The 27,634-nt window shown below is 41.6% G+C and overlaps 1 protein-coding gene across 14 annotated transcripts in view; it reads left to right on the top strand.

The window, feature by feature from the left end:
• Positions 1-27,634, top strand: part of DOCK9 (dedicator of cytokinesis 9) — a 328,156-nt gene that overhangs the window by 157,976 nt on the left and 142,546 nt on the right. For all 14 annotated transcript variants that reach the window (XM_074962965.1, XM_074962958.1, XM_074962984.1 and 11 more), the window contains exons 10-23: positions 2,802-2,876; positions 2,965-3,105; positions 3,524-3,727; positions 3,876-3,998; positions 8,839-8,921; positions 9,412-9,534; positions 15,068-15,147; positions 15,229-15,416; positions 15,546-15,611; positions 22,065-22,157; positions 22,734-22,857; positions 23,288-23,409; positions 25,743-25,829; positions 26,792-26,881. In XM_074962965.1, the coding sequence (XP_074819066.1) occupies positions 2,802-2,876; positions 2,965-3,105; positions 3,524-3,727; positions 3,876-3,998; positions 8,839-8,921; positions 9,412-9,534; positions 15,068-15,147; positions 15,229-15,416; positions 15,546-15,611; positions 22,065-22,157; positions 22,734-22,857; positions 23,288-23,409; positions 25,743-25,829; positions 26,792-26,881 (1,599 nt within the window). The remainder of the gene's footprint in view (positions 1-2,801; positions 2,877-2,964; positions 3,106-3,523; positions 3,728-3,875; positions 3,999-8,838; positions 8,922-9,411; positions 9,535-15,067; positions 15,148-15,228; positions 15,417-15,545; positions 15,612-22,064; positions 22,158-22,733; positions 22,858-23,287; positions 23,410-25,742; positions 25,830-26,791; positions 26,882-27,634) is intronic.

Genomic DNA, 27,634 nt, shown 5'->3' with positions numbered 1-27,634 from the left:
TAGTCTGTAGCGGTGCATGGGATTCTTCCATCCTAAGTTCAGGACTCTGCACTTGTCCTTGTTGAACCTCATCAGATTTCTTTTGGCCCAATCCTCTAATTTGTCTAGGTCCCTCTGTATCCTATCCCTACCCTCCAGCGTATCTACCACTCCTCCCAGTTTAGTGTCATCTGCAAACTTGCTGAGGGTGCAGTCCATGCCATCCTCCAGATCATTAATGAAGATATTGAACAAAAGCGGCCCCAGGACCGACCCTTGGGGCACTCCACTTGATACTGGCTGCCAACAAACATGGAGCCATTGATTACTACCCATTTAGCCTGACGATCTAGCAAGCTTTCTGTCCACCTTATAGTCCATTCATTCAGCCCATACTACTGTAACTTGCTGGCAAGAATACTGTGGGAGACCGTGTCAAAACCTTTGATAAAGTCAAGGAATAACACGTCCATTGCTTTCCCCTCATCCACAGAGCCAGTTATCTCGTCGTAGAAGGCAATTAGATTAGTCAGGCATGACTTGCCCTTGGTGAATCCAGGCTGACTGTTTCTGAACACTTTCCTCTCCTCTAAGTGCTTCAGAATTGATTCTTTGAGGACCTGCTCCATGATTTTTCCAGAGATTGGGGTGAGGCTGACTGGCCTGTAATTCCCCACATCCTCCTCCTTTCCTTTTTTTAAAGATGGGCACTACATTAGCCTGTTTCCAGTCGTCCAGGACCTCCCCCGATAGCCATGAGTTTTCAAAGATAATGGCCAATGGCTCTGCAATCACATCCGCCAACTCCTTTAGCACTCTCGGATACAGCGCATCCGGGCCCATGGACTTGTGCAAGTCCAGCTTTTCTAAATAGTCCCGAACCACTTCTTTCTCCACAGAGGGCTGGTCACCTCCTCCCCATACTGTGCTGCCCAGGGCGGTAGTCTGGGAGCTGACCTTGTTCGTGAAGACAGAAGCAAAAAAAGCATTGAGTACATTAGCTTTTTCCACATCCTCTGTCACTAGGTTATGATTAAGGTTAAGATTTTGTCATGGTTATTTTTTAGTAAAAGTCATGGACAGGTCACAAGCAATAACCGAAAATGCATGGGAGACTGTGACCTGCCCCTGACTTTTATTAAAACATAACTGTGAGAAAATGGGGAGGGAGAAGGGTCCAGGGTCCCCTCTGCTGTGGGCTCCAGGGTCCCCCCCACCCACAGTGGCTGAGAGTGAGGAGTCCTCCCTGCAGCTGGCAGCAGCTTGGAGCTGTGGCAGCTGGGAGCTGCAAGGTCCCCGTGCCACCCATGGTGGCGGTTGGGAGCAGTGGGTTCCCCTCAACATCTGAGGCTGTGGGCTGAGTGTGTGTGGGGGGGGTCTGCCTTCCACAGCGATGGCTGGGTCTGCGAGGGGAGGGGAGAGGGGTCCGCCTCCCACAGTAGCAGCTGCGAGCTATGCGGTCTCCTTGGCGGTGGGGCGTCAGCTTGGGGCTGATGGGGAGAGGGTTCCCGCCACCTGAGACAGTTGGGAGTTGTAGGGGGACCCCACCAGCTGACAGCTCTTGCCCCGCCACCCTGGGGCTGAAGCGAAAATGTCAGAGGTCTCTGGAAGTCACAGATTCTGTGACTTCCATGACAAAATCGTAACCTTAGTGATGACATCTCTCTCTCTTTAAGATTATAAGCTCTTTGGGGTAGGGAGTGTAATTTTTCTGTATTTGTATAGTGCTTAGTAATGGGGCCCCAGTCTCATGGAGGCTACCACAATATAAAATTGTATGCAAAATTAATTTAAGCAACAGTTATAGTTGTCAGAGGGATATAATGGGATTGCAGGTGGGAGTGGAGGTAGTCTGTGTAGTCATGAATAGGAGGTTGAGATGTGGTGCCCAAAACAATCTCTCTTAAAATGTAGTCTGTACTAAAAAAAAAAAAAAAAAATTTCGACCTGGGTTAAGATTACATGTCCCTTTTCGGATGGCTACAATTGTAAAGTACTAGCTGTACTGCAAAGGTAATTTGGCTGCTATTTGCAGCCACTTGCCCACTACCTGAGGTGCCTGTTTGCCAACTGACTTTAAAAAATGGTAGAATATCTATTTAAATGAACTGTCTTACAAGGAAGGTAAACTAAATGTATCACAGTTTGTCCCACGCTATTTTATTCTGACTTGTTCTAGTTTTGGGACTGATGAGTAGGAAACTGTAAATCCCATACAAGTGTTGAGACACTGAAAGGAGTGATGTCAGTACTCAGCTATACACAGTCTTCTATAGGTGTTCTTGTTTTTCCTGCCACCCACAGGAAAACCACTTCTTTGGCAGTTGGAGGTTTACGAATTTGCTATGATTGTGATTCCTAACATAGCTAACCTGTGGCTTCCTGAGTGATGTAGTGGCCTGAGTATAGTTCTGAACTTTAACCTACATACAAAGATAATTTTTTGTTTGTGTAAAGCACCTTTGCTAAAGTGATTTAAGAATGAAAAGTACTATATGAGAGCTACATAGCACCAATAATATTTGTCAAAACTTGTACAAGGCATCAAATTGTACAAAGTGTCTTTCTTTGTGACATATGTACTGTGCTGTATTAGGAAGGCTGGAGGATCATAAGTGGCCAGAAGTTCACACTTTAACATATCTGCTTTAAACATTCTACAGTAAACTTTAAAGCTCAGTTTAATGGGGAAAACACCACGTGGATTAAAACTAAATGGGTTACAACAAAAATTGTAGAATATTAACAAAGTTTAATTACTTTCATTTGATCATAATGTTTAAATAATAAATATAAAACTGTGACTTTCTTATTTTTCGCAGAGTACCAGAGATGCAGAAATGAAATTCAAAAGTGAAAGCAGAGTTAAACTTTTTGTCTTGGATCCAGATGCACAGGTTTGACATTTTAAAATAAAATAATAAATGTGTTTATGTTGTACCTTGTAAAACGAGAAACAGTTTTCATTTTTGTTTCCTTTTAAAGAAACTTGACTTTTCGGGTATTGAACCAGAAGTGAAGCCATTTGAAGAGAAATTTGGGAAAAAGATTCTAGTGAAGTGTAATGACTTATCTTTCAATCTGCAAAGCTGTGTTGCTGAAAATGAAGAAGGACCAACAACAAATGTAAATTCTTTATGTAAATACTTTGCCTTTATGTATCAGATATATAGTAGTTAAACCTCTTAATATTGGCATTAGTTGGCAATGCACTTCAGACCAATAAATCTCAGATACCGTTAGGAAGAAGTAACTTTTTTTTTTTCTGCTGCTCATTAATCCATTAAAAGGAAGGAAAGCATGAATTTTTTGTAAAACTTTTGTAGCTGCTTCTTTCATGCTGTTAATGAAAGTGTTTTATTTCTTCACTGTATTTTACATAATGGATATAATAGTCAAAGAATGCTGGCTCTTCTTTGTAACTAATGTACAGCAGTACAGTAGACCTATTTCCTTTGCATTTGCATGTCAATACACATCTGTATTTGCAGATAATCTTTTGGGGGTGCCGGTGATAACCTTTTTCACACTTTTTAATGTCTAGGTAGAACCTTTTTTTGTCACATTGTCATTGTTTGATATTAAAAACAATCGGAAGATTTCAGCAGATTTCCATGTCGATTTGAACCATGTCTCGGTGAGGCACATGATATCTAATGTGACACAGCAACTGATGAATGCCAGTGGTGATTACTTACACAGGGCTCAAGATATTATCCATGAGTCTATCTTGCAATATCCTAAACAGGTAAGGAGAAACAATATAAAGTTCTGATTCAGAACAAGAGTAATGGGTTATCTGACAGATTTCAAATAGCTTTTCCACTGGATGTAGATTTAAAAAAAGGAAACTGTAAATATATAATACGTGTGTGTATATATATATATTTTTTTAGGTAATATTCTCCGTTACATGTCCACATCCTGATATATTTCTTGTGGCAAGAATAGAAAAAGTACTACAGGGAAGTGTTACACATTGTGCTGAGCCATATATGAAAAGTTCAGATTCTTCTAAGGTACTGTATCTCTTAAAAATGATGTTGATAAAATGCTTAGACAAAATTACTCTGTATTTGTGGTGTTATAACTAAAAAACTCAAAGTTGGTTTCCACTTTTTGGATGCCCAAACCTTTTAGATGAATTTTGTATGGCACAATTTCTTATTTAGCTGTCGGATGGCTTTAATTGAAGTGTCATAGATAAAATTTTTCATATTGCTTTTAAAATGTGGAGATTAGCTTGTATACTGTAAAAATTTGGTTCTATACAGTGCTTTTTGTAGTCTTTTTTCCATGGTCTTTAAAGTGATTTTACACAATAATAGTCCTACAACTTCAAAAATAAAAGTTTGATTTTTTTGAGCATTTGGAATATATAGGTTGGGACAGACTTTCGGAAGTATAGGCAAAACTCCAGGGTTTCACAAGCCTAAATGTGTTTTTACATACACATGAACAAATCTGTTCCCTTATGTTTAACTTTTTGTGTACCTAGTCAAATTCTTTGCTGCAGTGTGACTTATTTACATTTTTTGGTTATTCCATTTTAGAATCACTATACTGGCTTAAATCCTCTATATATTTAAATGTTAAACATGTTTTGTCCAATTAGATTCCATCTTGCAGACAATAGTATGCATTCACACGTTTGTCTTCTGAAATGCACTATTTAAGAAGCTATTTTTGCTATTTGTCTTTTCAGTTGCTATTGCTTGTCAGAAATTGAATAATAAAACAAGAGTTTCAACTGAAATACTGAAAAAATAAATGTCTGGTACTTTGTCGCAGGCCTGAAGGCTGTAAGACACAAACATAATCTGTTACAGCTCCAGTCAGCTGCCGTTGAATTATTTTTCCTATTTTCCACAGTGCAAAATATAAGATGGAAGCTGCAGAGTGTAGTATTCAACAGACAAATAATGAACCCTGTTACCAGTTAATATAAAGGTTCTTGCATTCACCTTAATGAGCATTATATGTTTCAGTCCATCTTAGCATATATTAAACTAAATTATCTGTGTTTTGTAAGCAGCATTTAATCTTTGTCATAAGTAACAGGCAGCTTTACAATCTAGGAAGCCATTGATTCACAGATTCCAAGTCCAGAAAAGGGACCATTGCAGTATCTAGTCTGACCTTCAGTATAACACAGGCCATACATCTTCCCCAAAATAAAAAAATAAATCAATCTTCAAAATAATTTCTAAAGCATATTCTGACTAATAGTTAAAGAAAGACTTAAAAAAAAAATCAGACTTATTTTTGGTGGCCTTTATTTACAAGGCCCTCTGCCATAAAGTAGACTTAATTTGGCCTGCAGTATTCTTTCTCTTGATTTGGTACCCAGCACTAGAGCAAGAATCATGTTGTCCTTTATTATAGATGGAATTGGTAGCAACACTTGATGGGGTTGCCTACTATGTGTTTTTATATTATAACCCTGTTTTCAATTGCTTATGTAACACTATCCAAGTTTAACTGTTTGGGCTGAAATTTTTCTATTCTTGCTCTCTGCCTCAGGTTAAATTTTTTCAGCAGAGTGAAACAAAATCAATTATTCCATCTCCCACGGACTTTCCTACACATCAGCTTCATTGACCATGCTTCCACGCCCCACAGAATTAATGCTCCTGACAGGGAAAACAGAACCTGGAGACTCTTTGGTCTAGGAGAAAGTGTGTTGGGCTGGAGCAAAATCATTAGTTCTTGTCTCAGTTCTTCCCAACTAGTGTTAAGGGTTATAAAGTGCATAGAATTATATTGATGAAGGCCTCATGGTTGCCAGTCTCCTAAGATACAATTGTAATTGCCCGTACTAACTGAGAAGTTGCATAAGGTCACAGTGGCAGAGCTGGGAAAAGAGCTGTCTCTAATATGAGGTATGCAAGGCTCATCCGAGGCACACTGCCTGTCACAATGAATGTTGCCAATCTATTTGCTTGACTGATCTGTGTGTAACCACTAAACTCAGAATGCCTCAGTCAACATTCCTTTGCTGTCTAGCAAATAGCTTTATAATCCACTGGCAGAGTGTATGTTGTAACCCTCTCTAGTTGCTGATTCACAGAAGATAGCAGCCTACTACTTCTACCAGCTACTACTTTAGTTCAAGTGGTAGTGCTACACATCTAAAGGTACTGGGTTCCAGCCTTGCTGATGATCCATGTGAGGGCCAAGTGGTAGGATTTGTTGTCTTCATTAAACAAACAATATGAAAATTGCACTCTCAAAACTCAGTTAAAAGAAAGCTATGGTTCCAAGTCAAACACTCAGGAATTAGGAAATTCCATAACTAAAGTTAACTGTGCAACTTTAATTTTACCTTGCTCCTTGTGTGTGTTCATAATAATATAAGCTTGAATTATGTGGTCTCATGCTATTTATTTTACAGGATCCCTGCCTTATTCATTTGCCCACTCCATCTCTAAAAACAATCTAATCATCCCAGACATCTTCATATATTTCTTCCTCCAACTCCTGGCTGTCACAGAGACCTGGTTCTTGTTGTCTGATGCTGCCTCTCTAGCAAGCCTCCCTTATGAAGGCCTCTCCTTCTCTCTCACTCCCTGCCTTGGATCCAGACTGCTGTGGGAGTGTTGGGCTTTTCCTCTCCTGTTCCTGCTGCTTCCCACCCTCCATCTCCCCTTCCTGCTGTTTCTCCTCTTTTGAACAGCCCTGCATCTGACTCTCATCTCCTCTTCGCTGTCATCTACCATCCATTCAACTCCTTCCCATCAGCCTTCATTTCTGATTTCAGCTCCTGGCTCACTTTCTCTCCACTCATCAGAATTACCCACATCCCTCCTCAGTAACTTTTCAGCTTCCATGAAGATGACCCATCTGACTCCTTAGCTGCACGTTTGTTTGTAGTGACTTCGCTAGTGCTTTATATGTAGCCTTTTGTGTAGAAAAACAAACAAACAAAAAAACACCTAGGCAAATATCTAAGTTGATAAACCCTGTGGAAGACTTTTGCGTACCCCCAGTTGAGAACCACTGTGCCCCAGGACCTTAGTAGGTTCTAAGATAGCCTTGTTTATTGGCAGAGCTATTCTAGATGGAGCCTGAGATGTTAGAATGCCCACCAGTTTGAGATTTTTCCTGAAGCTCCCCCTGTTGCTGGAACCCTTCCCTTCTGCAGGTAAGGACTTTGGCAGAAGCGGAAGGCTCTGGCACCTCCCCCTGCCACATGGAAAGACTCCAGCAGTGGGGAAAGTCACTGCAGGGGGGATTCAGAGGAGAAAGGCTCTGGCAGCTCTCCACTGCTGGCGCCCTTCCCTACTGTGGGGAAAAGGCACAGGTGGTGGTGGGGAGGCAGCAGAGAAAGGCTCCAGCAGCTTTCCACTGCTGGAGCCTTCCTCTGCTGTGGGGAAAGGCTTGGCAGCTTCCTGCCTCTGGAGTTCTTCCCTCCTTCCAAACCCTCCTTAAAATTCTCCTTTGCCTTGAAGCTTTCAAAAAACTTGTCTGCTGGTGTGGTGAGAACACTGCTTGTCATGCTGCCCAATATTTTCTTATTGTTTCCTTGTACTTCCCCATTGATCTGTCTCTTTCCATCTGTTGCATCTTGTCTTATACACTCTCTGGGGCATGGTCTGTCTTTGTTTTTATAATGTTTAGCACAGTGTGGTTCTGGTCCATGCCTGAGATTCCTAGGGACTACTATAATATAAATTATAACATTTTTCAACACATAGAATGGAAAATAAATATAGCAGCAAGGGTTTCTAAAAGAAAATGGACTGGGATGCAGTAGAGTTAGGTTCTGTTCCTGGTTCTGACACAGCCTTCGTATGTAATCATGGGTGAGACTTCTATTTAGGGGGGCGGGGAAAGGCCAAATTAAATTGCACAGGCAGTGTTAATTCTGCTGTCATCATCTAACTTTTGAGAGCTTGACTTTGCAAATCTAACATTCTGTCAACTTTTTATGCGTAGGGACATACACCACATGAAACCAATGCATATCCATCTAGTCAATATGTCCACATTTAGTATGTTAGGCTCAAGGCCTTATAGAATTTGGTGGGATCTTAAGACCCATTTCTGCTTTGCATAAAATCCTATTTCATTCTGTTTCACTTGTCATTTTCTTGCAGTCTAGTGATGATTATAAACATTTGGACGCTTACAAATTAACAAACAATAACAAAAAGCTCCTTTCTCTGTATGGCAGATGCTGCAGAGATGTCAACAATATAGCTCTAAAAGAAAAAAGGTATTGAAATCACAAAATAAGTTGCCTTGCTACAGAATCAGACAAAACATACTGCTGAGTATTTTGACAGTGAGAGAGCAGAAGAAACATTTGTTCTCTGTAAGTAAGAGGTGGAAGGAGAGAGGCATAGTCCTAAGACCTCTTCTCCAGTCTGAAGTGAACTACAGGCCCACTTGTACTCTGCCTTCCTCATCTAGATCTTTGACTTCATCTCTGTAGCGTATCCATTAGAAGGTACTATTAAAGGTACTAGAGAGATGCAGTCAGTACAAGGGATGGAGAGTGAAGGCAAAGATCAAGTGGGCCTGAAGTGGTACTGTTTTCTTACAGAATGAAACGTGCCTTCAAAGAGGCAGTAGATTAGGTGATCCTTTTCACCTGTGGAATCACAGAGAATGGCAGGTCCTGCTAATACAATACCTTGAGGATCTATTAAAGAATTTGTGTTTTAATTTTTTTTTTTTGTTACCACTTCTCATGAATTTACTAATACTGATAAAAGTTAAAATCTTTTAAGAATTGTTTTCTACTTGGTCTGAGCATAGACTTTATTTATTTATTATGAACCTTCAACTCCTCATCTTATGGAGTACATTGCATTTTAGGAACTTTAAACTTCATATATATATTATCATTTGCAGGTTGCACAGAAAGTGTTGAAGAATGCTAAGCAGGCATGTCAGAGACTGGGACAATATAGAATGCCATTTGCCTGGGCAGCTAGGTAAGGGATGCAGTTCTCGTCATTCCACTACATTTTTCTAGCTGATCGTTTAACACGGTTTCCTACAAAATAGCAGTGTAAGTCTCATTTGTCAAAATTCAACTTCCTATTTGTGGGATCCGTTTTTTCTTGCTTATTTTAGAATGGCCCTTTCTAAACTCTTGTCATTTTATCCCAGTCATAGATTTTTGGCAAACGAGACTTAGGTTTCTGTTTTATGGTGGGATGGGTATTGTAGATTGTAACTCCTAACCATACAAATAATTTAATTTTACCAACTTTTTTCACTCCAAGATTTTTTTTCTTGCTTTTCTAAAAAGTAAATTGGCCTTGTTCTGCTTATTAAAATATTAGCTGTGAATATGGTAAAACTCACCTGGGTACAATTTTAAGAGTATTAAATCCTTCACGTAGAATGTGACACAGTGTAAATAGTTGCTTTACTTTATCCTCTTGCTACCAAAATTTAAAGAGAGAATTTGACTTTCAGGACATTGTTTAAAGATGCATCAGGAACCCTGGACAAAAATGCAAGATTTTCTGCTCTCTACAGACAAGACAGTAATAAACTCTCAAATGAAGACATGCTTAAGTTACTAGCAGATTTCAGGAAGTGAGTATATAATTTCTTAATATTACAAAAGTTTAATATATTTCATTATTAACATAAATTTAAGCAACTATTCCTTTCTTATGATACATTTAAATTAGAGTTGTCAAGCGATTAAGAAAATTAATCGCGATTAATCATGCGGTTAAATAATAATAGAACACCATTTATTTAAATATTTTTGGATGTTTTCTACATTTTCAAATATGTTGATTTCAGTTACAACACAGAATACAAAGTGTACAGTGCTCAGCTTATATTTATTTTTTGATTACAAGTATTTGCACTGTAAAAAAACAAAAATAGTGTTTTTCAATTCACCTAATACAAGTACTGTAGTGCAATCTCTTTACCATGAAAATTGAATTTACAAATGTAGAATTATGTAGAAGTCCACTCAGTCCTACTTCTTGTTCAGCCAATCACTCAGACAAACAACTTTGTTTACACTTGCAGGAGATAATGCTGCCTGCTTCTTGTTTACAATGTAACCTGAAAGTGAGAACAGGCGTTCTCATGGCAATGTTGTAGTTGGCGTTGCAAGATATTTACTTGCCAGATGTGCTAAAGATTCATATGTCCCTTCATGCTTCAACCATCATTCGAGGGGATATGCATCCAAGCTGCTGATGGGTTCAGCCCCTCACCTATAAAAGGTGAATCACCACTGGCCCGTGAGACTGGCGTGGCTGTGGCTTGGAAGCAGGGGTAGTGGTCCTCTCAGTGACAGTATTGGAACCTGTGGGGTGTACCTGTTATACTCCCACCATTCCTCCCAGGCCACATCCGACAAACTGCCCCGAGCATCAGAGTCGGAGCACAGTGCCGAATCCAACGCGGGAGCAGCGCAGAGGGCCCCAACACCCAAGGAGCTATCCCCAGACAAGCAAGGGGAAGCCGACCTTCCCCCTGTGGTGCAGTAGTCTTCATCGTCCCCAGTGGTGGGCACCTCGCAAACAAGCAGGAGCCTCAATGACTTCGAGGAGCACCAGGCCCTGCTAAAAAGGGTGGCTGCTGACATGGACTTGGAGGTCAAGGAGCAAGCGGAGGAGTCCGATGACCTCTTTAACGTTGTACCCTCCTCCACCCCAGCCCGGGTCGCATTGCCCATCCACCCAGGGGTCCTAAAAATTGCTGAGTCTTTGTGGCAGAACCCTCTTCCATTCTGCCTACCTCAAGAAGGCAGAAAAGAAGTACTATGTTCCAGCAAAGGGATTTGAATACCTGCATACCCGTCTGCCAATGGGGTCCCTGGTTATGTCTGTCATCTACGAAAGGGACAGGAAGAGACAGGTGAGTGGCACACCAAAAAATAAATACGCCAAGAGGCTGCACTTATTTGGCAGGAAAATTTATTCGACAGCCAGCCTGCAGAAAATTCAGGTTTCTAACCATCAGGCCCTGCTAGGCAGGTACAACTTCAACCTGTGGGACTCTATCAGCAAGTTCAAGGAGGGCCTCCCACTGGACCGAGCCCAGGAGTTTGACACTTTATTGGAAGAGGGCAAAGCAGTGGCGAGAGGTGCCCTCCAGATCGCCTGGGACACTATGGACTCTGTGGCCAGGGTAGTCGCCTCTGTAGTGGTCATGAGGTGCAGCTCCTGATTACAGTCCTCTGGGCTGTCCCAGAAGATGCAGACTACCCTTCAAGACCTCCCATTTGAGGGAGCAGGGCTCTTCTCAGAGCTGACTGATGTACGGTTCCATGGCCTTAAAGACTACCATGCCACCCTCCGGTCTTTGGGCCTACACACCCCTCAGCAGGCTAGAAAGCCATTCCATCCTCCACCTCCATTGAGGTCCTGTGGTGTCCCCCGATCCAGCTGCTACAGGAAGGACAGAGACAAAGAGTTTAAGCGGCAACACCCTTCATATTCCCATTCCTCTGCCCAGCTTGGTTCTTCCAGAGGCCAAGGAAGCCGGAAACAGGCATTTTGCTGATGTACCTGAGGATGGCGCCCCAGTCGCTTCCCAGGATCCACCCCACCTGCTCTTTTCTCAATCACCTGCACTCCTTCCAGTCAGCCTGGTCACGGCTGACATCGGACCGTTGAGTGCGCGACATAATATCTTCGGGCTACATCCTGCCAGGTGGAGCCAGGTCGCCTGGCATTTGCTAAGAAGCCCTCAGGCTATGGGACTTCTGTGTACAACACAACATCCATCTCGTAGCCACATACCTCCCCTGGGGCCAGGAACACCTTGGCAGATCGCCTCACCAGGACAGTCTCGTCTCGTCATGAGTGGTTTCTCCACCCAGAGGTGGTCAGCATCATCTTCCAGAGATGCGGTACTGCCCGTGTGGATCTGTTCACATCCAGATAGAAAAGGAAATGCCATGTTTTCTGCTCCTTTCGGGGGTTCAACAGAGGCTCCCTGTCGGACGCTTTCCTGTTCCCGTGGTCGGAGGCTCTGATGTACCACCCCCCCTCCCCCGGATGGCTTGGTTGCTGTGTGCTTAAATGCAGAGGTGCAGGAGTGCTTGGTGGGTGTCCAACAGATCCTGTTGGGCAGCAGAAAGCCCTCCATCAGAGTGACCTTCCTGGCCACATGGAAGCAGTTCGCTTGTTGGACCTCGGATAAAGGCATTCAGCCCGAGTGGGCCTTGCTGCAGTTAATCCTGGACTACCTTTTGCATCTCAAGCTCCAAGGCCTGGCCCTTTCAACTATCAAAGTCCAGATGTCTGCCATCTCAGCCTTCCATCTGCTGCTCAAGGGTAGGTCAGTTTTCGCCCAGGACATGACTGCAAGGTTCCTCAAAGACTTTGAGTGTCTTTACCCATATGTCATGGAATCATAGACTATCAGGGTTGGAAGGGACCTCAGGAGGTCATCTAGTCCAACCCCCTGCTCAAAGCAGGACCAATCCCCAACTAAATCGTCCCAGACAGGGCTTTGTCAAGCCTGACCTTAAAAACTTCTAAGGAAGGAGATTCCACCACCTCCCTAGGTAACGCATTCCAGTGTTTCACCACCCTCCTAGTGAAAAAGTTTTTCCTAATATCCAACCTAACCCTCCCCCATTGCAACTTGAGACCATTACTCCTTGTTCTGCCATCTGCTACCACTGAGAACAGTCTAGAGCCATCCTCTTTGGAACCCCCTTTCAGGTAGTTGAAAGCAGCTATCAAATCCCCCCTCATTCTTCTCTTCCGCAGACTAAACAATCCCAGTTCTCTCAGCCTCTCCTCATAAGTCATGTGCTCCAGCCCCCTAATCATTTGTGTTGCCCTCCGCTGGACTCTTTCCAATTTTTCCACATCCTACTTATAGTGTGGGGCCCAAAACTGGACACAGTACTCCAGATGAGACCTCACCAATGCCAAATAGAGGGGAATGATCATGTCCCTCGATCTGCTGGCAATACTCCTACTTATACAGCCCAAAATGCTGTTAGCCTTCTTGGCAACAAGGGCACACTGTTGACTCATATCCAGCTTCTCGTCCACTGTAACCCCTAGGTCCTTTTCTGCAGAACTGCTGCCTAGACATTTGGTCCCTAGTCTGTAGCGGTGCATGGGATTCTTCCATCCTAAGTGCAGGACTCTGCACTTGTCCTTGTTGAACCTCATCAGATTTCTTTTGGTCCAATCCTCTAATTTGTCTAGGTCCCTCTGTATCCTCTCCCTACCCTCCGGCATATCTACCACTCCCAGTTTAGTGTCATCTGCAAACTTGCTGAGGGTGCAATCCACACCAATGTCAGGGACTCCGTCCCTCCATGGGACCTGAATCTTGTGCTGTCACGGGCCCTCCCGCTTCAAGCCTCTGGCTTCCTGTTCTCCTTCTCCTTTCCTGGAAGGTTGCGTTTTTGGTTGCAATAACATATGCCCGCCGGGGTCTCTGAGATTAGGGTGCTTACCTTGGACACCCTACATGGTCTTTTACAAAGACAAGGTCCAGCTGCAGCCACACCTGGCTTTCCTGCCCAGGGTGGTCTCACAGTTTCATACAGGCCAGGACATTACCTGTTTTTTGTTTTAAAGCCACATAAATCAGAGGAGCAGCATAGGTTGCATTCCCTAGACATCAGGAGGGCACTAGCCTTCTACATTGAAAGGACCAAGCCATCCGCAAGTCGATGCAATTGTTTGTCACGGTGACCAACAGGATGAAAGGTCGTCTAGTGTAAGCTCAAATAATTTCTTATTGGATCACTGCCAGCATTCACTGCTGCTACAATCAGGCAAGGGTGCCACCTCCAGTGATCATGACCACCCGTTCAACCTCTTACACAGCTTTCCTATCCCAAGAGCCTATCCAGGACATCTGTAAGGCAGCCACCGGGTTGTCCATCCACATGTTCACATCCCATACGTGCTTATCAAGCAGGCCTGGGACGATGCTGGTTTTAGTAGAGCAGTGTTGCAAGCCGCAAGACCGTAAACTCCGATCCCATCTTCGAGGATACTGCTTGTGAGCCACCTAGAATGGAATCAATATGAGCAAGCACTCGAAGAGGAAAAAAGTTACTTACCTTTCGTAACTGTTCTTTGAGATGTGTTGCTCCTGTCCATTTCATTACCCTCCCTCCTGCCCCTCTGTTGGAGTTGCCAGCAAGAAGGAACAGAGAGGGCGTAGGGTCGGCAGCGCCTAATATCCTGACGCATGAGTGTGGGACTCAAGGTGGCACCACAGCAGACCCTAAGGATACCACTAAGGCAAAAGTCTCAGACGACTGTGCATGTGGGCGCGCGCACACCTAGAATGGAATCGACGCAAGCAGCACATCTTGAAGAACAACAATTATGGATGCACAATAGCAGAACACCTTCTGTCTGATAAGGCAAAACTTGTGTTTAGGTCAGACGTAACAAGGTATTCAGCTCTGTCGTGCAGTGCTCGTATACTCTGTTGTCAAAGTGTTCTGTAGCATCTCAAAGGGTAGAGTGTAGGTATGTATACGTGTTGGAATGTTGGGGCATTGCTCAAAGAAGGCAGAGTTTAAGTTGCATTGCGGGAAGCAGCATGGACCTTAACTTTGTATTTCTGCTTTTCCAGTGGTTTAAATGTAGTCACCACATTCTGGAGGGGCATGAGCCACCACCAGGCAACCTTAATTCTTCGTTAATGACATTTTTTTTTGTATTTAATATAAATAAAACCAAATTACACTCCTCAAATAAGAGCTCTCGAGTAAATTCTGCTCCACATATTTTTTTTGTTTGTTCACTTATTTCACAAAATTCAGAACCTAGAAAGCATTGAGATTCTGCTTAATTGTGATTTGGGGAACAGAAGTATTATTCCAGGCAAGAAAAAGAAGCAAACCATACTGATACTTTTAAAAAAGCAACTATTTTTCTATAGGTATGTCTGTTATGTGTTAATTGGAGTTGGCCTAAACTGAATGTTGAATATTTCAATGACGTGTCAGCATTTTTATTTTTGTTTGGTTTGGTTAAGTCAGATTCTTCAAGCTCTTTTTAACATTGCATTTTCTGTTTTTTTTTTTCTCTCTACTTCCTCTTTTTCCTTCTGTATTTCTGATAGATTTTGGCAACTGACCTGACTTTTTTGTTGTTTCTCTTTACAGACCTGAAAAGTTGGCCAAGCTGCCAGTTATTCTAGGAAATCTAGACATAACAATTGATAATGTCTCCCCAGATTTTTCTAGTAAGTATTGATAAGCATTATTAAATAGTTGAATAAGCTTTTTTACTTCAAATTTTTTTATTGTTTTTAATATATTTTCAGATTATGTTAACTCATCATACATTCCCATGAAACAGTTTGAAAACAGTACCAAGACAGTAGTAACGTTTGAAGTAGAAGAATTTGTTCCCTGTATTCCAAAACATTCTCAGCCTTTCACCATCTACAACAATCATCTTTATGTTTATCCAAAGCACTTGAAATATGACAGTCAAAAGTCATTTGCAAAGGTGAGTGTAAGGAAAATACTGAACTCTTGTTGTGCGCTGCAGCTCTATTCAGATATTAACGACCAAATATATATTCTGTTTCTATGATGATGGTTCTGAATAAATTTTTTTTTATATATATTATTTTAGGCTAGAAATATTGCCGTGTGCATTGAGTTCAAAGATTCGGATGAAGAAGATTCTCTGCCTTTAAAGGTTTGTCTGAGATTTTGATATCTAATTGAAGAAAAACGTTAAGGTTTACTGGTTTAGAGGTAACACATTATGGGCCTACACAAGGATTAGAGTTGGGATCTTCGTTCTTCCTTCTCTGTGGCAGTTGGATTATCCTGGAGATGACTTGCTCATCTCTGAAAGATAATGAGCAGAGCCACTAACCCCTGCTATTGGCCAGTCTTGGTGAAAATATTCCCACTGGTCTTTTTATTTCTATCCTCACCCGAATGAAGCTTCCACAGAAGAAGGGCCTGTTGTGGTGTGGGGTGATTTGCTTCTACTCAAGAGGGAAAGCTTTAGAACACTGACTCAAGTGCATTTGGCTTCCTGACTGACTGACTGCCACAGTGGAATGGGGAGAAAGTTGCCTGAGAGAGCCTAATACTGGTTTTGTGGTTTTAGGCAGAGCTAAAAGTGAATGATGATTGCTACAGTTCCATAGAGGGGAAAAAATTATAATTCTGCCTTAACTGCTTCTCACTAACAATAGGCTTTCTCGATGGGGATTTCACTCTATATTTTAAATAATTTAGCAGTACATATTTTGATGTACAATAAACTGTAGTAATAAAACATTGTTTCTATTGTTAAATAAAATGGGAAAGCAGCTATGTACAATTCCAGAAATTCTTTAGACCTAAATTTTCAAAACTGACTAATGAATTTGGGTGTCTGTTTTTGAGGGCCCAACTTAAGATGCCCTTAGGAGACCTGATTTTCAGAAAGTGTAGCGCACCTGTCATCTGAAAATCAAGGTGACTAAAAGTTGAGCATCAAGAAATTGAGGCACCCAAAACCACTAGTTCCTTTTTAAAATTTAGGCCTTAAAATGTGGTTCTTAAAATGTCTCCAACACAGACCCTGTTTTCAGGGCCCAACACAAATACCACCTCCAGAGAAGCCTACTTGAAAAGTAAGGAAAAGAAGCATCATTCTGGCACTGAAGAGATGTGAGGGAAGAGAAAAAGAAGCACATTCTTTCCTTCTGATCAGCTCCCCAGGACAGGTCCTTTCTATGGTGACTGTGCTGAAGCAGCAGCATCAATAGCTCTTGGTACCAGAGCTGCCAGTGCAGATGTAGTCACTGTGGATCTCAAAAGGATTCACTTCACTGGAAATCCCTAGGACCTTTTCCGTGTCTACATGCTTCAGCAGTAGGCTGCAGTCCAAATAATAACTACCTAACTGCATATTTCTCCTCATCTTGTCTGGTACCATCACGCAATCCTCCCCATAGGGTCACCTCACTAGAGGATTGGTACAGGGACACCCTTAGTGCCATTTGGGGTGGATTTGAGAGGCATGCTGATCTCAGCACCTGGGAGACTCCAAGGGGTTTGGCCCCTGCAGCGTTCCCACAGATACCAGGTCTTTGGAGGGAACTTTATACAAGGTCCTCTCCAGTTAATAATATGAGATTATATTCAAGAGTGTAGTCAGGTCCTTACTGAATCTGAAATACCCAAGCTATCTGAACCTCGTGCTGTGGGAGATGCCCCATCAGTCCTGCCATTCGTGTTCACAACATTGTCACAGCCTTCTGCACCAATCTCAGAACTGAGGAAGCTGATCCTGCACCAACACTCTCTCCTGCCTCCACCTGACATGCCCCTCACCAGTGGCTGATGTGCAGGTTGATTTGGACCCACTTGATGAAGTCCCCTAGATGGTGGAATATCCCTTATTGGGGACACAAACAATGCTACAACTCTCCTTGTGATCGTATGGACTCCTCTGCTATAGCTCCACCTGATGGACTACAAACAGTTCCAGGAGTATCTCAGGAGGAAGGGAAATAGTGTCCAGCTACATGCAGAGACAACAGTGGCAGAGTCTCCTCATCCCCTTTTTTATATCCTCCAAGTCTGAATGCAAGTTAATGTCTCTTACCCAGGGCTTACACCTCCAGTCTTCTTTGGCAGTCTACAGGAAAATACACAAGATGTATCCTGTTGCATCTGATGTTTCCATTTCTTGAAGTCACCCAACCCCAAACTCCCTAGTTGTTTTAGTTTTGAACCTCCCATTCCATTTCTACCAACAGAGAGGGTAGCAGGCTGGGATGCATTTGGATGTAAGACCTAGTAGTCAGGTTCTCTTTGCATGAAAGTTTCCAAGTGTGGTGGCCAAGTACCATTATGCTGTCCAGGTTGCCATTAACCGCATGTTGGAAGCTCTACAAGAGAAGTAAAAGCAAGCAGCGAGATCTGGTCACAGAGGGTCGCATAGTGTTGATGCACTGTTAGGACAGCCTATGACAACTCAATGCCTGTTTCAGAGCCATGGGACAGGAACTTCCCTACATAGGTATTCCTGGATACATTCATTGGGGATCACTTTGGAGGCACAGAGTAAGATCAAGGACCTTCTGTTTGAAGGGCAAGGCCTTTTTCGCAAAAAAGTAGATTAATTATTCAAAAGGATGAAAGTTGCCAGGGCTAGAGCTCGGTCCCTTGGCCTCATTCAACCCTTGTTCCTCTTAGGAAACCACCAGCGTGTCCCTCCTTCAGATATCAAAGTGAGGGAGTGGCCACATCCCGGAGCTTCCCTTCCCTGAGCCTCAAACTTGACCCCCCTTTTAAAGGAAACAGAAACAAAAAAAGCAAATGTCTCTTTACAGTCCACCTTCTCTGTCACCAAAAAGCAGATTTAATGTTGCAGGTGAGAGCAGAGTTAGGCCTGGGCTACGCTGGGGGAGGGGGAGATTCAAACTAAGATACGCAACTTCAGCTATGCTATTCGCGAAGCTGAAGTATCTTAGTTCGATTTACCTGGCCATCCTCACGGCGGCGAGTCGACCGTGGCAGCTCCCTCGTCGACTCCGCTTACTCCTCCTGCCGAGGTGGAGTACAGGCATTGATTGGGGGATCGATTTATCGCGTCTAGATGAGACGCGATAAATCAATCCCCAATAGATTGATCACTGTCCGCCGATCCAGCAGGTAGTGAAGACGTACCCTTAGTCTTCGAGTCCTCTTCCTTCCATCCCCTCCTTTTGAGTTCTGTCTGTCCTATTTTAACAATGCCTTGTGCATGATTACTTGCAATTACTGGGTTTTAGAGAACATTCACGACAGATACACCATCCAGTTTTCTACCAGCTTACCTTCCCTGAACCTCTTCAGGGACACTTCTCAAAAGGAAGTCCTGTGGGATGAAGTAGACTCCCTCTCCTCAAAAGGAGCCATAGAGGAAGTCTTTCTGTGAACATCAGGGGAAGGGCTTCTATTCTAGGTATTTCCTGGTTCCAGAGTCCTTGTGTACACTACAGAGTTTTGTCAATGCAAGTTACGCTGGCATACAGCCACCTCTGTAATTAAACCGCTGTTGCATGTCCACACTATACTTTTTGTGTTGGTAGATAACATCCACAATAGCAGCTCTTGCATTGACACACAGAGCAGTGCGCTGAGTAGCAATCCCACTGTGCAACTGGCTGCAGGGTGCTTTGGGAAGTGTCTACAATGCCTCATGGGGCAGGTACAGCATCACATGATGAAGGTTTCTTAATCCCATCGTTCCATGGGCATCCTAAGGATTGCCAGCTGCTTTTCAACTGCACTGGTAACCTGCAACCCAGTCATCTCTGTTAGAAAGCATGGATCCTGCACTGCTGTTCAGTATTGTGCTGTGTGTTGTGAACACAAGTCTATAAGAGGAGCTCTGGGGCTATTTGGCTGAGGGATGCCTTGAAGGAACATACTAACACTGAGCCACAGTAATGTGTGTTGCTGTAACGTGCTGTAGCCTGTCATTGTTCACACTGTGCTGTGACCCTTGTAATGATTGCTCCGTGTGTCTAAAAAGTAACACATTTTAAATCGCGTTTTAAAGTTAGCGCTTGGTAAGATGACCAAACTGACATTGCTGAGCACTAACATGAGAAGCCCACAGAAGTGTGGGGAGACGGCAGCATGTGTGTGTGTGTGTGTGTGTGTGTGAGAGAGAGTGAGAGAGAGTGATTGATGGGTAAGTGTGTGTGTTGGGGAAGAGTGAGTGTGTCTGCATGCTGTCTCTAAGTTCAGACAGTAGCTGGAAGCAACCAATCCCAAGGCAGAAGCTGGTGCACAGGCAGCTGTTGTCCCCGTCCACCCCATCCCAGCTCAGCAAAGACCAGTACACTGGCAGGGGAGGGGGACACATTGACATCAACCTCCATCTCCCTCCCTGGCTCTGTACAGCACAGCATGAGTCTCCCACCCCCGGCTCCCCAGCAGCAGCACGCTCTGTCCGCCACTGCAGTCCTAGTGCCTGGGAGAGCAGGATCCTGTGTTAATGTTCTGATTCCATGATTCACTCTGAGTTTTCCCACTCCCTCCCCCGTAGTCCAGGCAGGAGTGTGCTTGCTGCCCAGAGCTGCATGCTCAGCTGGGCAGTAGCTGTGTGAGCTCTGCATGCTGAGGAATTTCAACACTTTCTGGAGCTTTGAAAGGGGAGGGGTGCATGCCTGTGTAGCTGGATGCAGGGCAGCAGAGTTCAAAACAGATCTGGTCATGGTGGGCATTGTGTAGGATACCTCCTGGAGGCCAGTTTCAAGGAACAGTGTTTACACTGACACTTTGTCAATCTAACTTTTCTGCAAAAAGCTCTATGCCTCTAGTTGAGGTCATTTTATTTTGTTGGCAAAACAGGAGAGTTTTTTTGGCAGGAGGAGCATGGTAGTGTGTACAATTCCGCTGTTTTGTCGGCAAAAGCTGCCTTTTGATAACAAAACTATATAGTGTAGACAAAGCCTAAGACAGTAAATGGTCTCAGACTGTGTCTGAATCTCAGAAACCTGAACGGATACATCAAGACTCTCAGTTTAAAATGCTTTCCCTGGGATCCAACCATTCCCTCCTCTCAAGGAGACTGGGTATCTGAGTCTCACTTGATGGATGCTTATTTACACATGACCATCAGAAAAAAGAACTTCAGATACCTGAGTTTCAGCATTGGAAACAAACATTTCAATACACGATACTCCTTTTTCAGCTTGTACTTAGCTCTAAAGGTCTTCACAATGTGCCTGGCTGTGGTAGCTGCCCACTTAAGATGCCTGGGGACACGTCTTTATCTATATGACTAGGTACATTGTGGCCTCCATTACTGTACTATTTAGGCACCTCACAATCTTATAATTATTTATCCTCATAACGTCCCCCTGAGGTAGGGAAAGAGTATTATCCCCATTTTAAAGATATGGAACTGAGGCAGACTAAGTGACTTGCCCAAGGTCACACAAGAAGTCTGTGGTGAAAATGATAATTGAATCCAGGTCTCCAAGTCTCAGGCTAGGATACTTACTACTGGGCCAGCCATTCTCCCTCTCTAATAAGAGACAAATCACAAGAGGAAATGCCAGAATCATATTTAAAACGTGCAGTCCGTTCAGCACCAAAGGCCTGCAGTTAAACTGGGAAAAGTCTACTCTATCTCCTTTTCAAGGAATTGTGTTTATTGGACAGTGGTGGATTTAGTCCAAGCAAAGGAGAGGAGAGATTCCTCGGCATCCAGAAAGCACCAGCCTAAAGAGCCTACCTGAATCAACCTACAAAGTTATTCCTTAAGCTAATGGGTGTCATGGCAATTATGACATGTGACACACTATATATATGCCTGCCTACATATGACACCGCTGCAAAATTGGCTGGTTCAATAATTAATTAGCCACCTCCATACTCAGGAACTGGGGACATTCAGTCTCTTGAGAGAAAACACAAAATGTGAGCTATACTACACAAGATCAGTATACATCTCAAGTTCAGGAACTCTCATCAGTCTCTCTAAAAAGTGCACCTGGCTGCTATCTCAGCACATTACCAGTCAGAACAGGGAAAAAACAATACTTTCTTCTCCTACAGTAGCCAGATTCCTAAAAGAACTCAGTAAAGCTTCTACCCCAGTGAGAGAACCACCTCATTATTGGGATTTAAATGTGGTGCTCTGGCCTTCCATCTGCCCATCAACAAGGGACACCAAATCCCATAAGTGTGAATGCACAGAGATACTCTTGAAGAACAGCAGTTACTGGTAAAGTGGTCTCTTTTTAGCTGAGCCTAATCTTTGAGCAAATGAACATTTGTTTGCTTTCCATTCTTCATGTTTTAAATTTCTCCAATTTGTTTTTAAAATATTCAATTTTAATATAGTTGTTCAAGCTTATTTTAATGCAGTGCACTTGTCCACAACCCACAGTCCAAAGAATATTAATGCAAGATTAATTTTTTTAATGCTTTGAGATTTAGCTCAGTATCCATCGTATTTCCCAATAGTAAAAAGAGGCTAAAACTTGATTAAAATGTGTCATGAGCTATAAAAAATTGCATTGCAAAACATTATTTTTAAAGGAGATATGTAAGAAAAAATAAAATACTTTATACTCTTGACAGCAAGGAGGAATATAAGCTGAGAATGACAAAGGACCGTTTTTTCCCCTCTCCTGATTCTTAGTGTATCTATGGTAGACCAGGTGGACCAGTGTTTACAAGAAATGCATTTGCCAGTGTTTTACATCACCACCAAAACCCAGAGTTTTATGATGAGGTAAGCAATTCTAACTGAGACTTCACTTTTACTGGCTTTCAGTATGTATTTTTACAAGTTTCACAGATCGCAAAACAGACTAATGTGGAGACAGTGTGCCCACTTGCGGGGAGGGGTAAAGTGTATTATGTATTTAATTTCTCAACTTCAGAAGTTTCTTTATAACTTTTTATTTAATTTAAATTGAACTAAAGCTCTAATTGTAATTGAAAATACAGTGTTGTCTGTAGTATTATTAATTATGCTTATTGCTTCATTCACTTTTATATTATGAAAATTAAACTAAACTTCTTTGGTCCTTGATTTATTTATTTTCATGCTGGCTTTGCAAAAACGTTAAAATCAGACCCTGTCATTATCTTTCAAGCTATTACTTCTACATAATTAATGTAAACCCTACACATTGTATGACTGCATTCTTAAATCTTTCTTCAAATCTAATTGAAACCAAGTGTTGTACTCAGGTCAGAGTGGACAACTGCATGCTTGTTGTTCATTAACTAGTATGATGTGCCTCTGCGTGCCTGAATACTTCTTCACAAAAATCACTGAAGCTGATGTTTATCTGCCTTTCAGATTAAAATAGAATTGCCCACACAGCTACATGGAAAACATCATTTGTTTTTCACATTCTACCATGTCAGCTGTGATAATTCAAGCAAAGGCAGTACCAAGAAGAAAGATGTAATTGAAACACAAGGTTTGGCTTGTTGACCCTTTTTACTTTTAAGAATGGTTTAGCAGATTTCAAAAAGTATATTTAGCTGGTATACTGGATACTTGTTGCATTGATGCAGGTAATTCTGAAATATTAATTATAGTGGAAAAATAGATTTGCCACGTGAAATATTTATCTTTAATTTCAGTTTTTTTTAAGAATTATGAATTTCAGTGTCAAGCAAATTAAAATGTTACAATTTTTTACCTGAAGGTAACAATATATTATTTCTTTTTTAACATTTTTAGCTTTGTTTATAGTCTGTTCAACAAGTTGGGTCTTTGTAAACCAGAAATCATGTAACCATGTATATGTTATACATAGAGAGGAGGCCACTGAAGCTCTCATATAGGCCTTTAATTAAAAAATACGTAATATATGTAAAATATTAATTCCATTTTATTTCTTGTAGTTGGCTATTCTTGGCTTCCACTATTAAAAGATGGGAGAGTAGTGACAAATGAGCAGCACATTCCTGTGTCAGCTAATCTTCCATCAGGCTATCTTAGCTATCAGGAACTTGGGATTGGCAAGGTACAGTACCTAGATAGGTGTATAGGTATATTTTTTTTCTTTGTGTTTCACAAAAGAGAATACAAGAAATAAAATGGGCTTATGCTCAGTTCTAAGCTTTGTAAGAATTTTAAGTAGCCATTTTCCAGTTAAAACATTTGTTTTATGACTCTTCCAAGATATAGATTGTGTGACATAGAATGTATTGCAGAGGAGATGTAACTGTTGTGGAGTCCTAAAATAAATAAATTAGAGAAATCATATGAGCAAATCCTGTCATTTTGCTTCACAAGGACTTGAGTCAACATGCACCCATATAGATTTTTATGTAATCGAGTGTTTTTTTCTATTATCCCTTGTGTGTTGTGTCTGAGAAGCTTTTAAATATTGTGATAGGGTTTTTTTTTTTTGTAATAGTGAAAAACTGGATGTTGTCTGTGCAGAGAAAAATAGACTAATAACAAAAATTTAAAAAACATTTGTGCAAGCAGTTATTCTGTACTGATTCCTGCTCCTGGTATAAGGAATATTCCCTATATACCAAATCTGTTCTTTCTCTCTTGATACACTGAAAGGTCCTCCATTTGTTTCAAAATCAGTGGTAAAATTGTTGCCATTTGCTTAGTTTTCTGTAATATATGTAACTTAAAAATAAACTATCATAATTTTTATTATGACCATAGTTTGAGGCTTTTTATTTAGAGCCTCTTTAGTGGCTGCGTGTTTGCTAGGAATATGCATTTGTGTAGCAGAATAATATTAGGGAAGGTAGTAAGCATTTCAAGAGTATTTCAGTTGCACTCAAAATATTCTCTTGGAGTTTTATAATCTAGAATAGACGAACCAAGACACTCTTTAATATTGGTGTGTGTTCAGCAAGTGATGCAAATGTTCAGTTGCGGTTGCTCCACACACATATGAACTGGGAATATATGTGCGTCCTTAAGTTGATGATTTGTTGGCCAAGATTTTATTCAGGGAAGAGAGTGCCTAACTGATGGTCCATGCATACTAATTCCAAGGTCTGGCCACTTCATCTCATCCAATGAAAAACTTCCCAATTATAGCGTGACATACTTTAAATTAAATTTAAATACACAAGAAGGCTTTGCAAATTCATTTGAAGTTCTTTTCTTAACTTTTATTAGAATGTCACCTTATCCATGCACTTCTCTTTCAATAAACCTCTCACCCAAGAAAAGCCCTTGTTCCACAAACTGAATCTTGGAGCTGCTAAAATCCTACCTGCCAGCATTGTCAAAACAAAATCTGTAGATTATAACTTTACATAAAGTCATAAAAAGATGCCAATGTAGAAGGGTCAGGGGGAGATATGCAGAAAGTAAAAGGGAAATTAATTGAAGGGGGAATGAGGCAAGCGGGGGGAGGCCAGAACTCAACTTAGAAGAGGGAATTAATTGGGAGAGTTGCTTCTCCACCTTCTCTGTGTCCAGTCCTCCGCACCACCACCTTTTCACTCTCTAACTTCCCCCCCATCTCCTTGCTTTTCATAATCCAGCCATGTCTATCCCACCCTCCCCTTAATTTTAGGGAAGCACTTAGCTCTTCACCCTCTCCTCCCAAGTCTTAGCATCCGGAGGACTAGAACGTCTAGATGCAGGGTCAGGGATACTAGAACAGTTTATATAGTGGGGGTGCTGAGAGCCATTGAACCAAATTGTAAATCCTTTATATGATGGAAACCACTTCAAGCCAGGGGATGTGGCAGCATTCCTAGCATGCCTAGTTCTAGCACCTGTGCGCAGGGCAAGCACGAAACAACAGATCCCCAACAGGATCTCACTTTAGAGAGCTGAGTACTGCTCTGACATTCCCAAACGAGAGGGAAAGGGAATACTGACGGCCACACAGTCTAAGACACCAGTTTATCTTAGTGCAAGCAGCAGCTCTGATTGACTGTCCTTCTCAAGAACAGCCAATCAAATGAGGATTTCCTGTAGTCCAGAAGATTTCCCCTACACTTAAAGGAGAGTCAGAAAACCCATATCTTACAAGAAAAATCCACTGTTAGTTAGCCTATTTAACCCATAAAGTTCATCCACCTGCAAGTTTTTCATGTGATGCCAATACAATGGGACAGTTTGTCTTTAAAAAGAACCATTTCTAATTGAGTAACTACATACATACTTCATAATGATTTTTAGTGGCATTGCCTTTCAATTATTTATTATTAATGAGATTTATTCATTGCACAATTTTACTTTATATGTACAAGTTTACAGTTTAGAGGACAGTCTGAAATGTGCACATATATGGTATGCAAACCACTGTCCTGTTGTTTTGGGTTAGTATGCTGACATAATATATTATTTTTCCTCTTTGTGCGCAAACAGCATTCTGGGCCTGAAATTAAATGGGTAGATGGAGGCAAACCATTGTTAAAAATTTCTACGCATCTAGTTTCTACTGTATACACACAGGTAAGTTTAAAACCAGGACAAATATTTTATGATTAAGGTGTCTTTGTAGCATGAACACAATATATAAAGGAGATTTTCAAACACACAAAAGATACAAAAGAAACACACAAAAGGCTGCCAACTCCCTTTTTATGCCTCTGAAAATCTCCCCCATAGTTAATATATAAAACGGTACTGTATGCTGCAGCGAATTTTAAAATGATTATCAAATACAAAGCCTTTTGTGTGAGTCATCAGTTCACATTTGAGTCCAGCCCCATTTTTAACCAAAGTGAAAAGTGCCAGTCTCAATCCAATTCCAGTTGTTCACATTAAAACCATTACAGTGTTAACTGACATGCTTGTTGTCAGTGTAAGTAGAGAGCTAAAGGATTGAATGGTCATGAAGAGTGATCTACCCTGTGACAGCTAAAAGTGGTTTTCAGGTCAGCTCGAGATTTAAAGCGTGTCAGTGTGAGAAAGCTGCATGGACAATACCTTTACTGTATTGATCTGAAGATAAATATGATTTTAGTCTCAGCTACTCACTTGGCATCTTTGACAAGTACTAAAAACATTTACTTAAAATTTAAAAACAAAACTGTAGTTAGTTTTGCACTGCTGAATGTGGCTGTCTTCACATATAGTTGTATCTGCAGATTACTATATTTTGGATTAGTATTTTGGGTTCTGTAATGATAGAATCAAATACAGGACTTAGACAATACATGCTTATTACTGTTAATCAGGGCAATTGTAGTAACATTTTTCTCCATGTCAATTATTTTTAAGGAAATATACATGCTATTTTTGTGAAATGATTTTTCAGTAATGGATCCATTTAATGTGGTTGAAGTTTTTGGCTGTTTGTTATACACCTATTTTATATTGGCATTTGGAAGTGCATTGCTTTGTTCCTCTTTTGATTATGGAATTAAACTTCAGTTATTGCTGATTAACTTTGGTTTTCTTGTTTTTGGTAGGACCAGCACTTACACAATTTTTTTGAGTACTGTCAGAAAACGGAGTCTGGAGCCCAGGCCTTAGGAACTGATCTTGTAAAGTATCTTAAGGTACAAAACAGCAGTGATGTAACAGATTTAATAAAATTGGGAAGTGGGGGAGAGGGGGAAAGGACTGTGGTCATATCAATTGAGGGTGGGGCTGCAAATCAGGATGTAATAATGATGGAGTTTGGCTAGGTTTAGCCCCCAGTCACCTCAACCACCTTCTCTCAAGATTGATATAGCTTGAACAAAAAAGTAAGGTTCCCACAGGAATGTTAATTTAGCCAAATTGGCCAGAATTTTAAAATAGCTGCTGAAGGCCAAGCACCTAAATCTATTTATTTTCGTAAGTACATGCAGCTCTTGTTGACTTAATTGTGGGTAGTTAGCCCCTCAGAAAATCAAGCCACTTTTTAAGAGGCTGAAATATGGATTTAGGGACCAAACTTTATGTATCTGCATCTTGGCCAATGTGACTACATTAAGGTTAACAAAACATCAGCTTCAACATGTTGCCTTTGGAAACCAGAAAAATAATATTGTGGTTAAGGCACAGGACTTGGAGTCCAGAGACCTAGTACTATTCCTGGCTTTTCCATCAATTTTCTGTGTGACTTGTACAAGTCACCTTAATCTCCTTAAAAAGAATGAGGAGTACTTGTGGCACCTTAGAGACTAACAAATTTATTTGAGCATAAGCTTTCGTGGGCTAAAACCTACCTCATCTGATGTATGCAGTGGAAAATACAGTAGGAAAATATATACACCCCCACACACACAGAACATGAAAAGATGGGTGTTGCCATACACACTATAATG

Source organism: Natator depressus, chromosome 1 (genome assembly GCF_965152275.1).
Source record: "Natator depressus isolate rNatDep1 chromosome 1, rNatDep2.hap1, whole genome shotgun sequence".
NCBI classification, from domain to species: Eukaryota; Metazoa; Chordata; order Testudines; family Cheloniidae; genus Natator; species Natator depressus.
The sequence above is the reverse complement of the archived record's forward strand: the minus strand, read 5'-3'. Positions and strand labels throughout refer to the sequence as shown.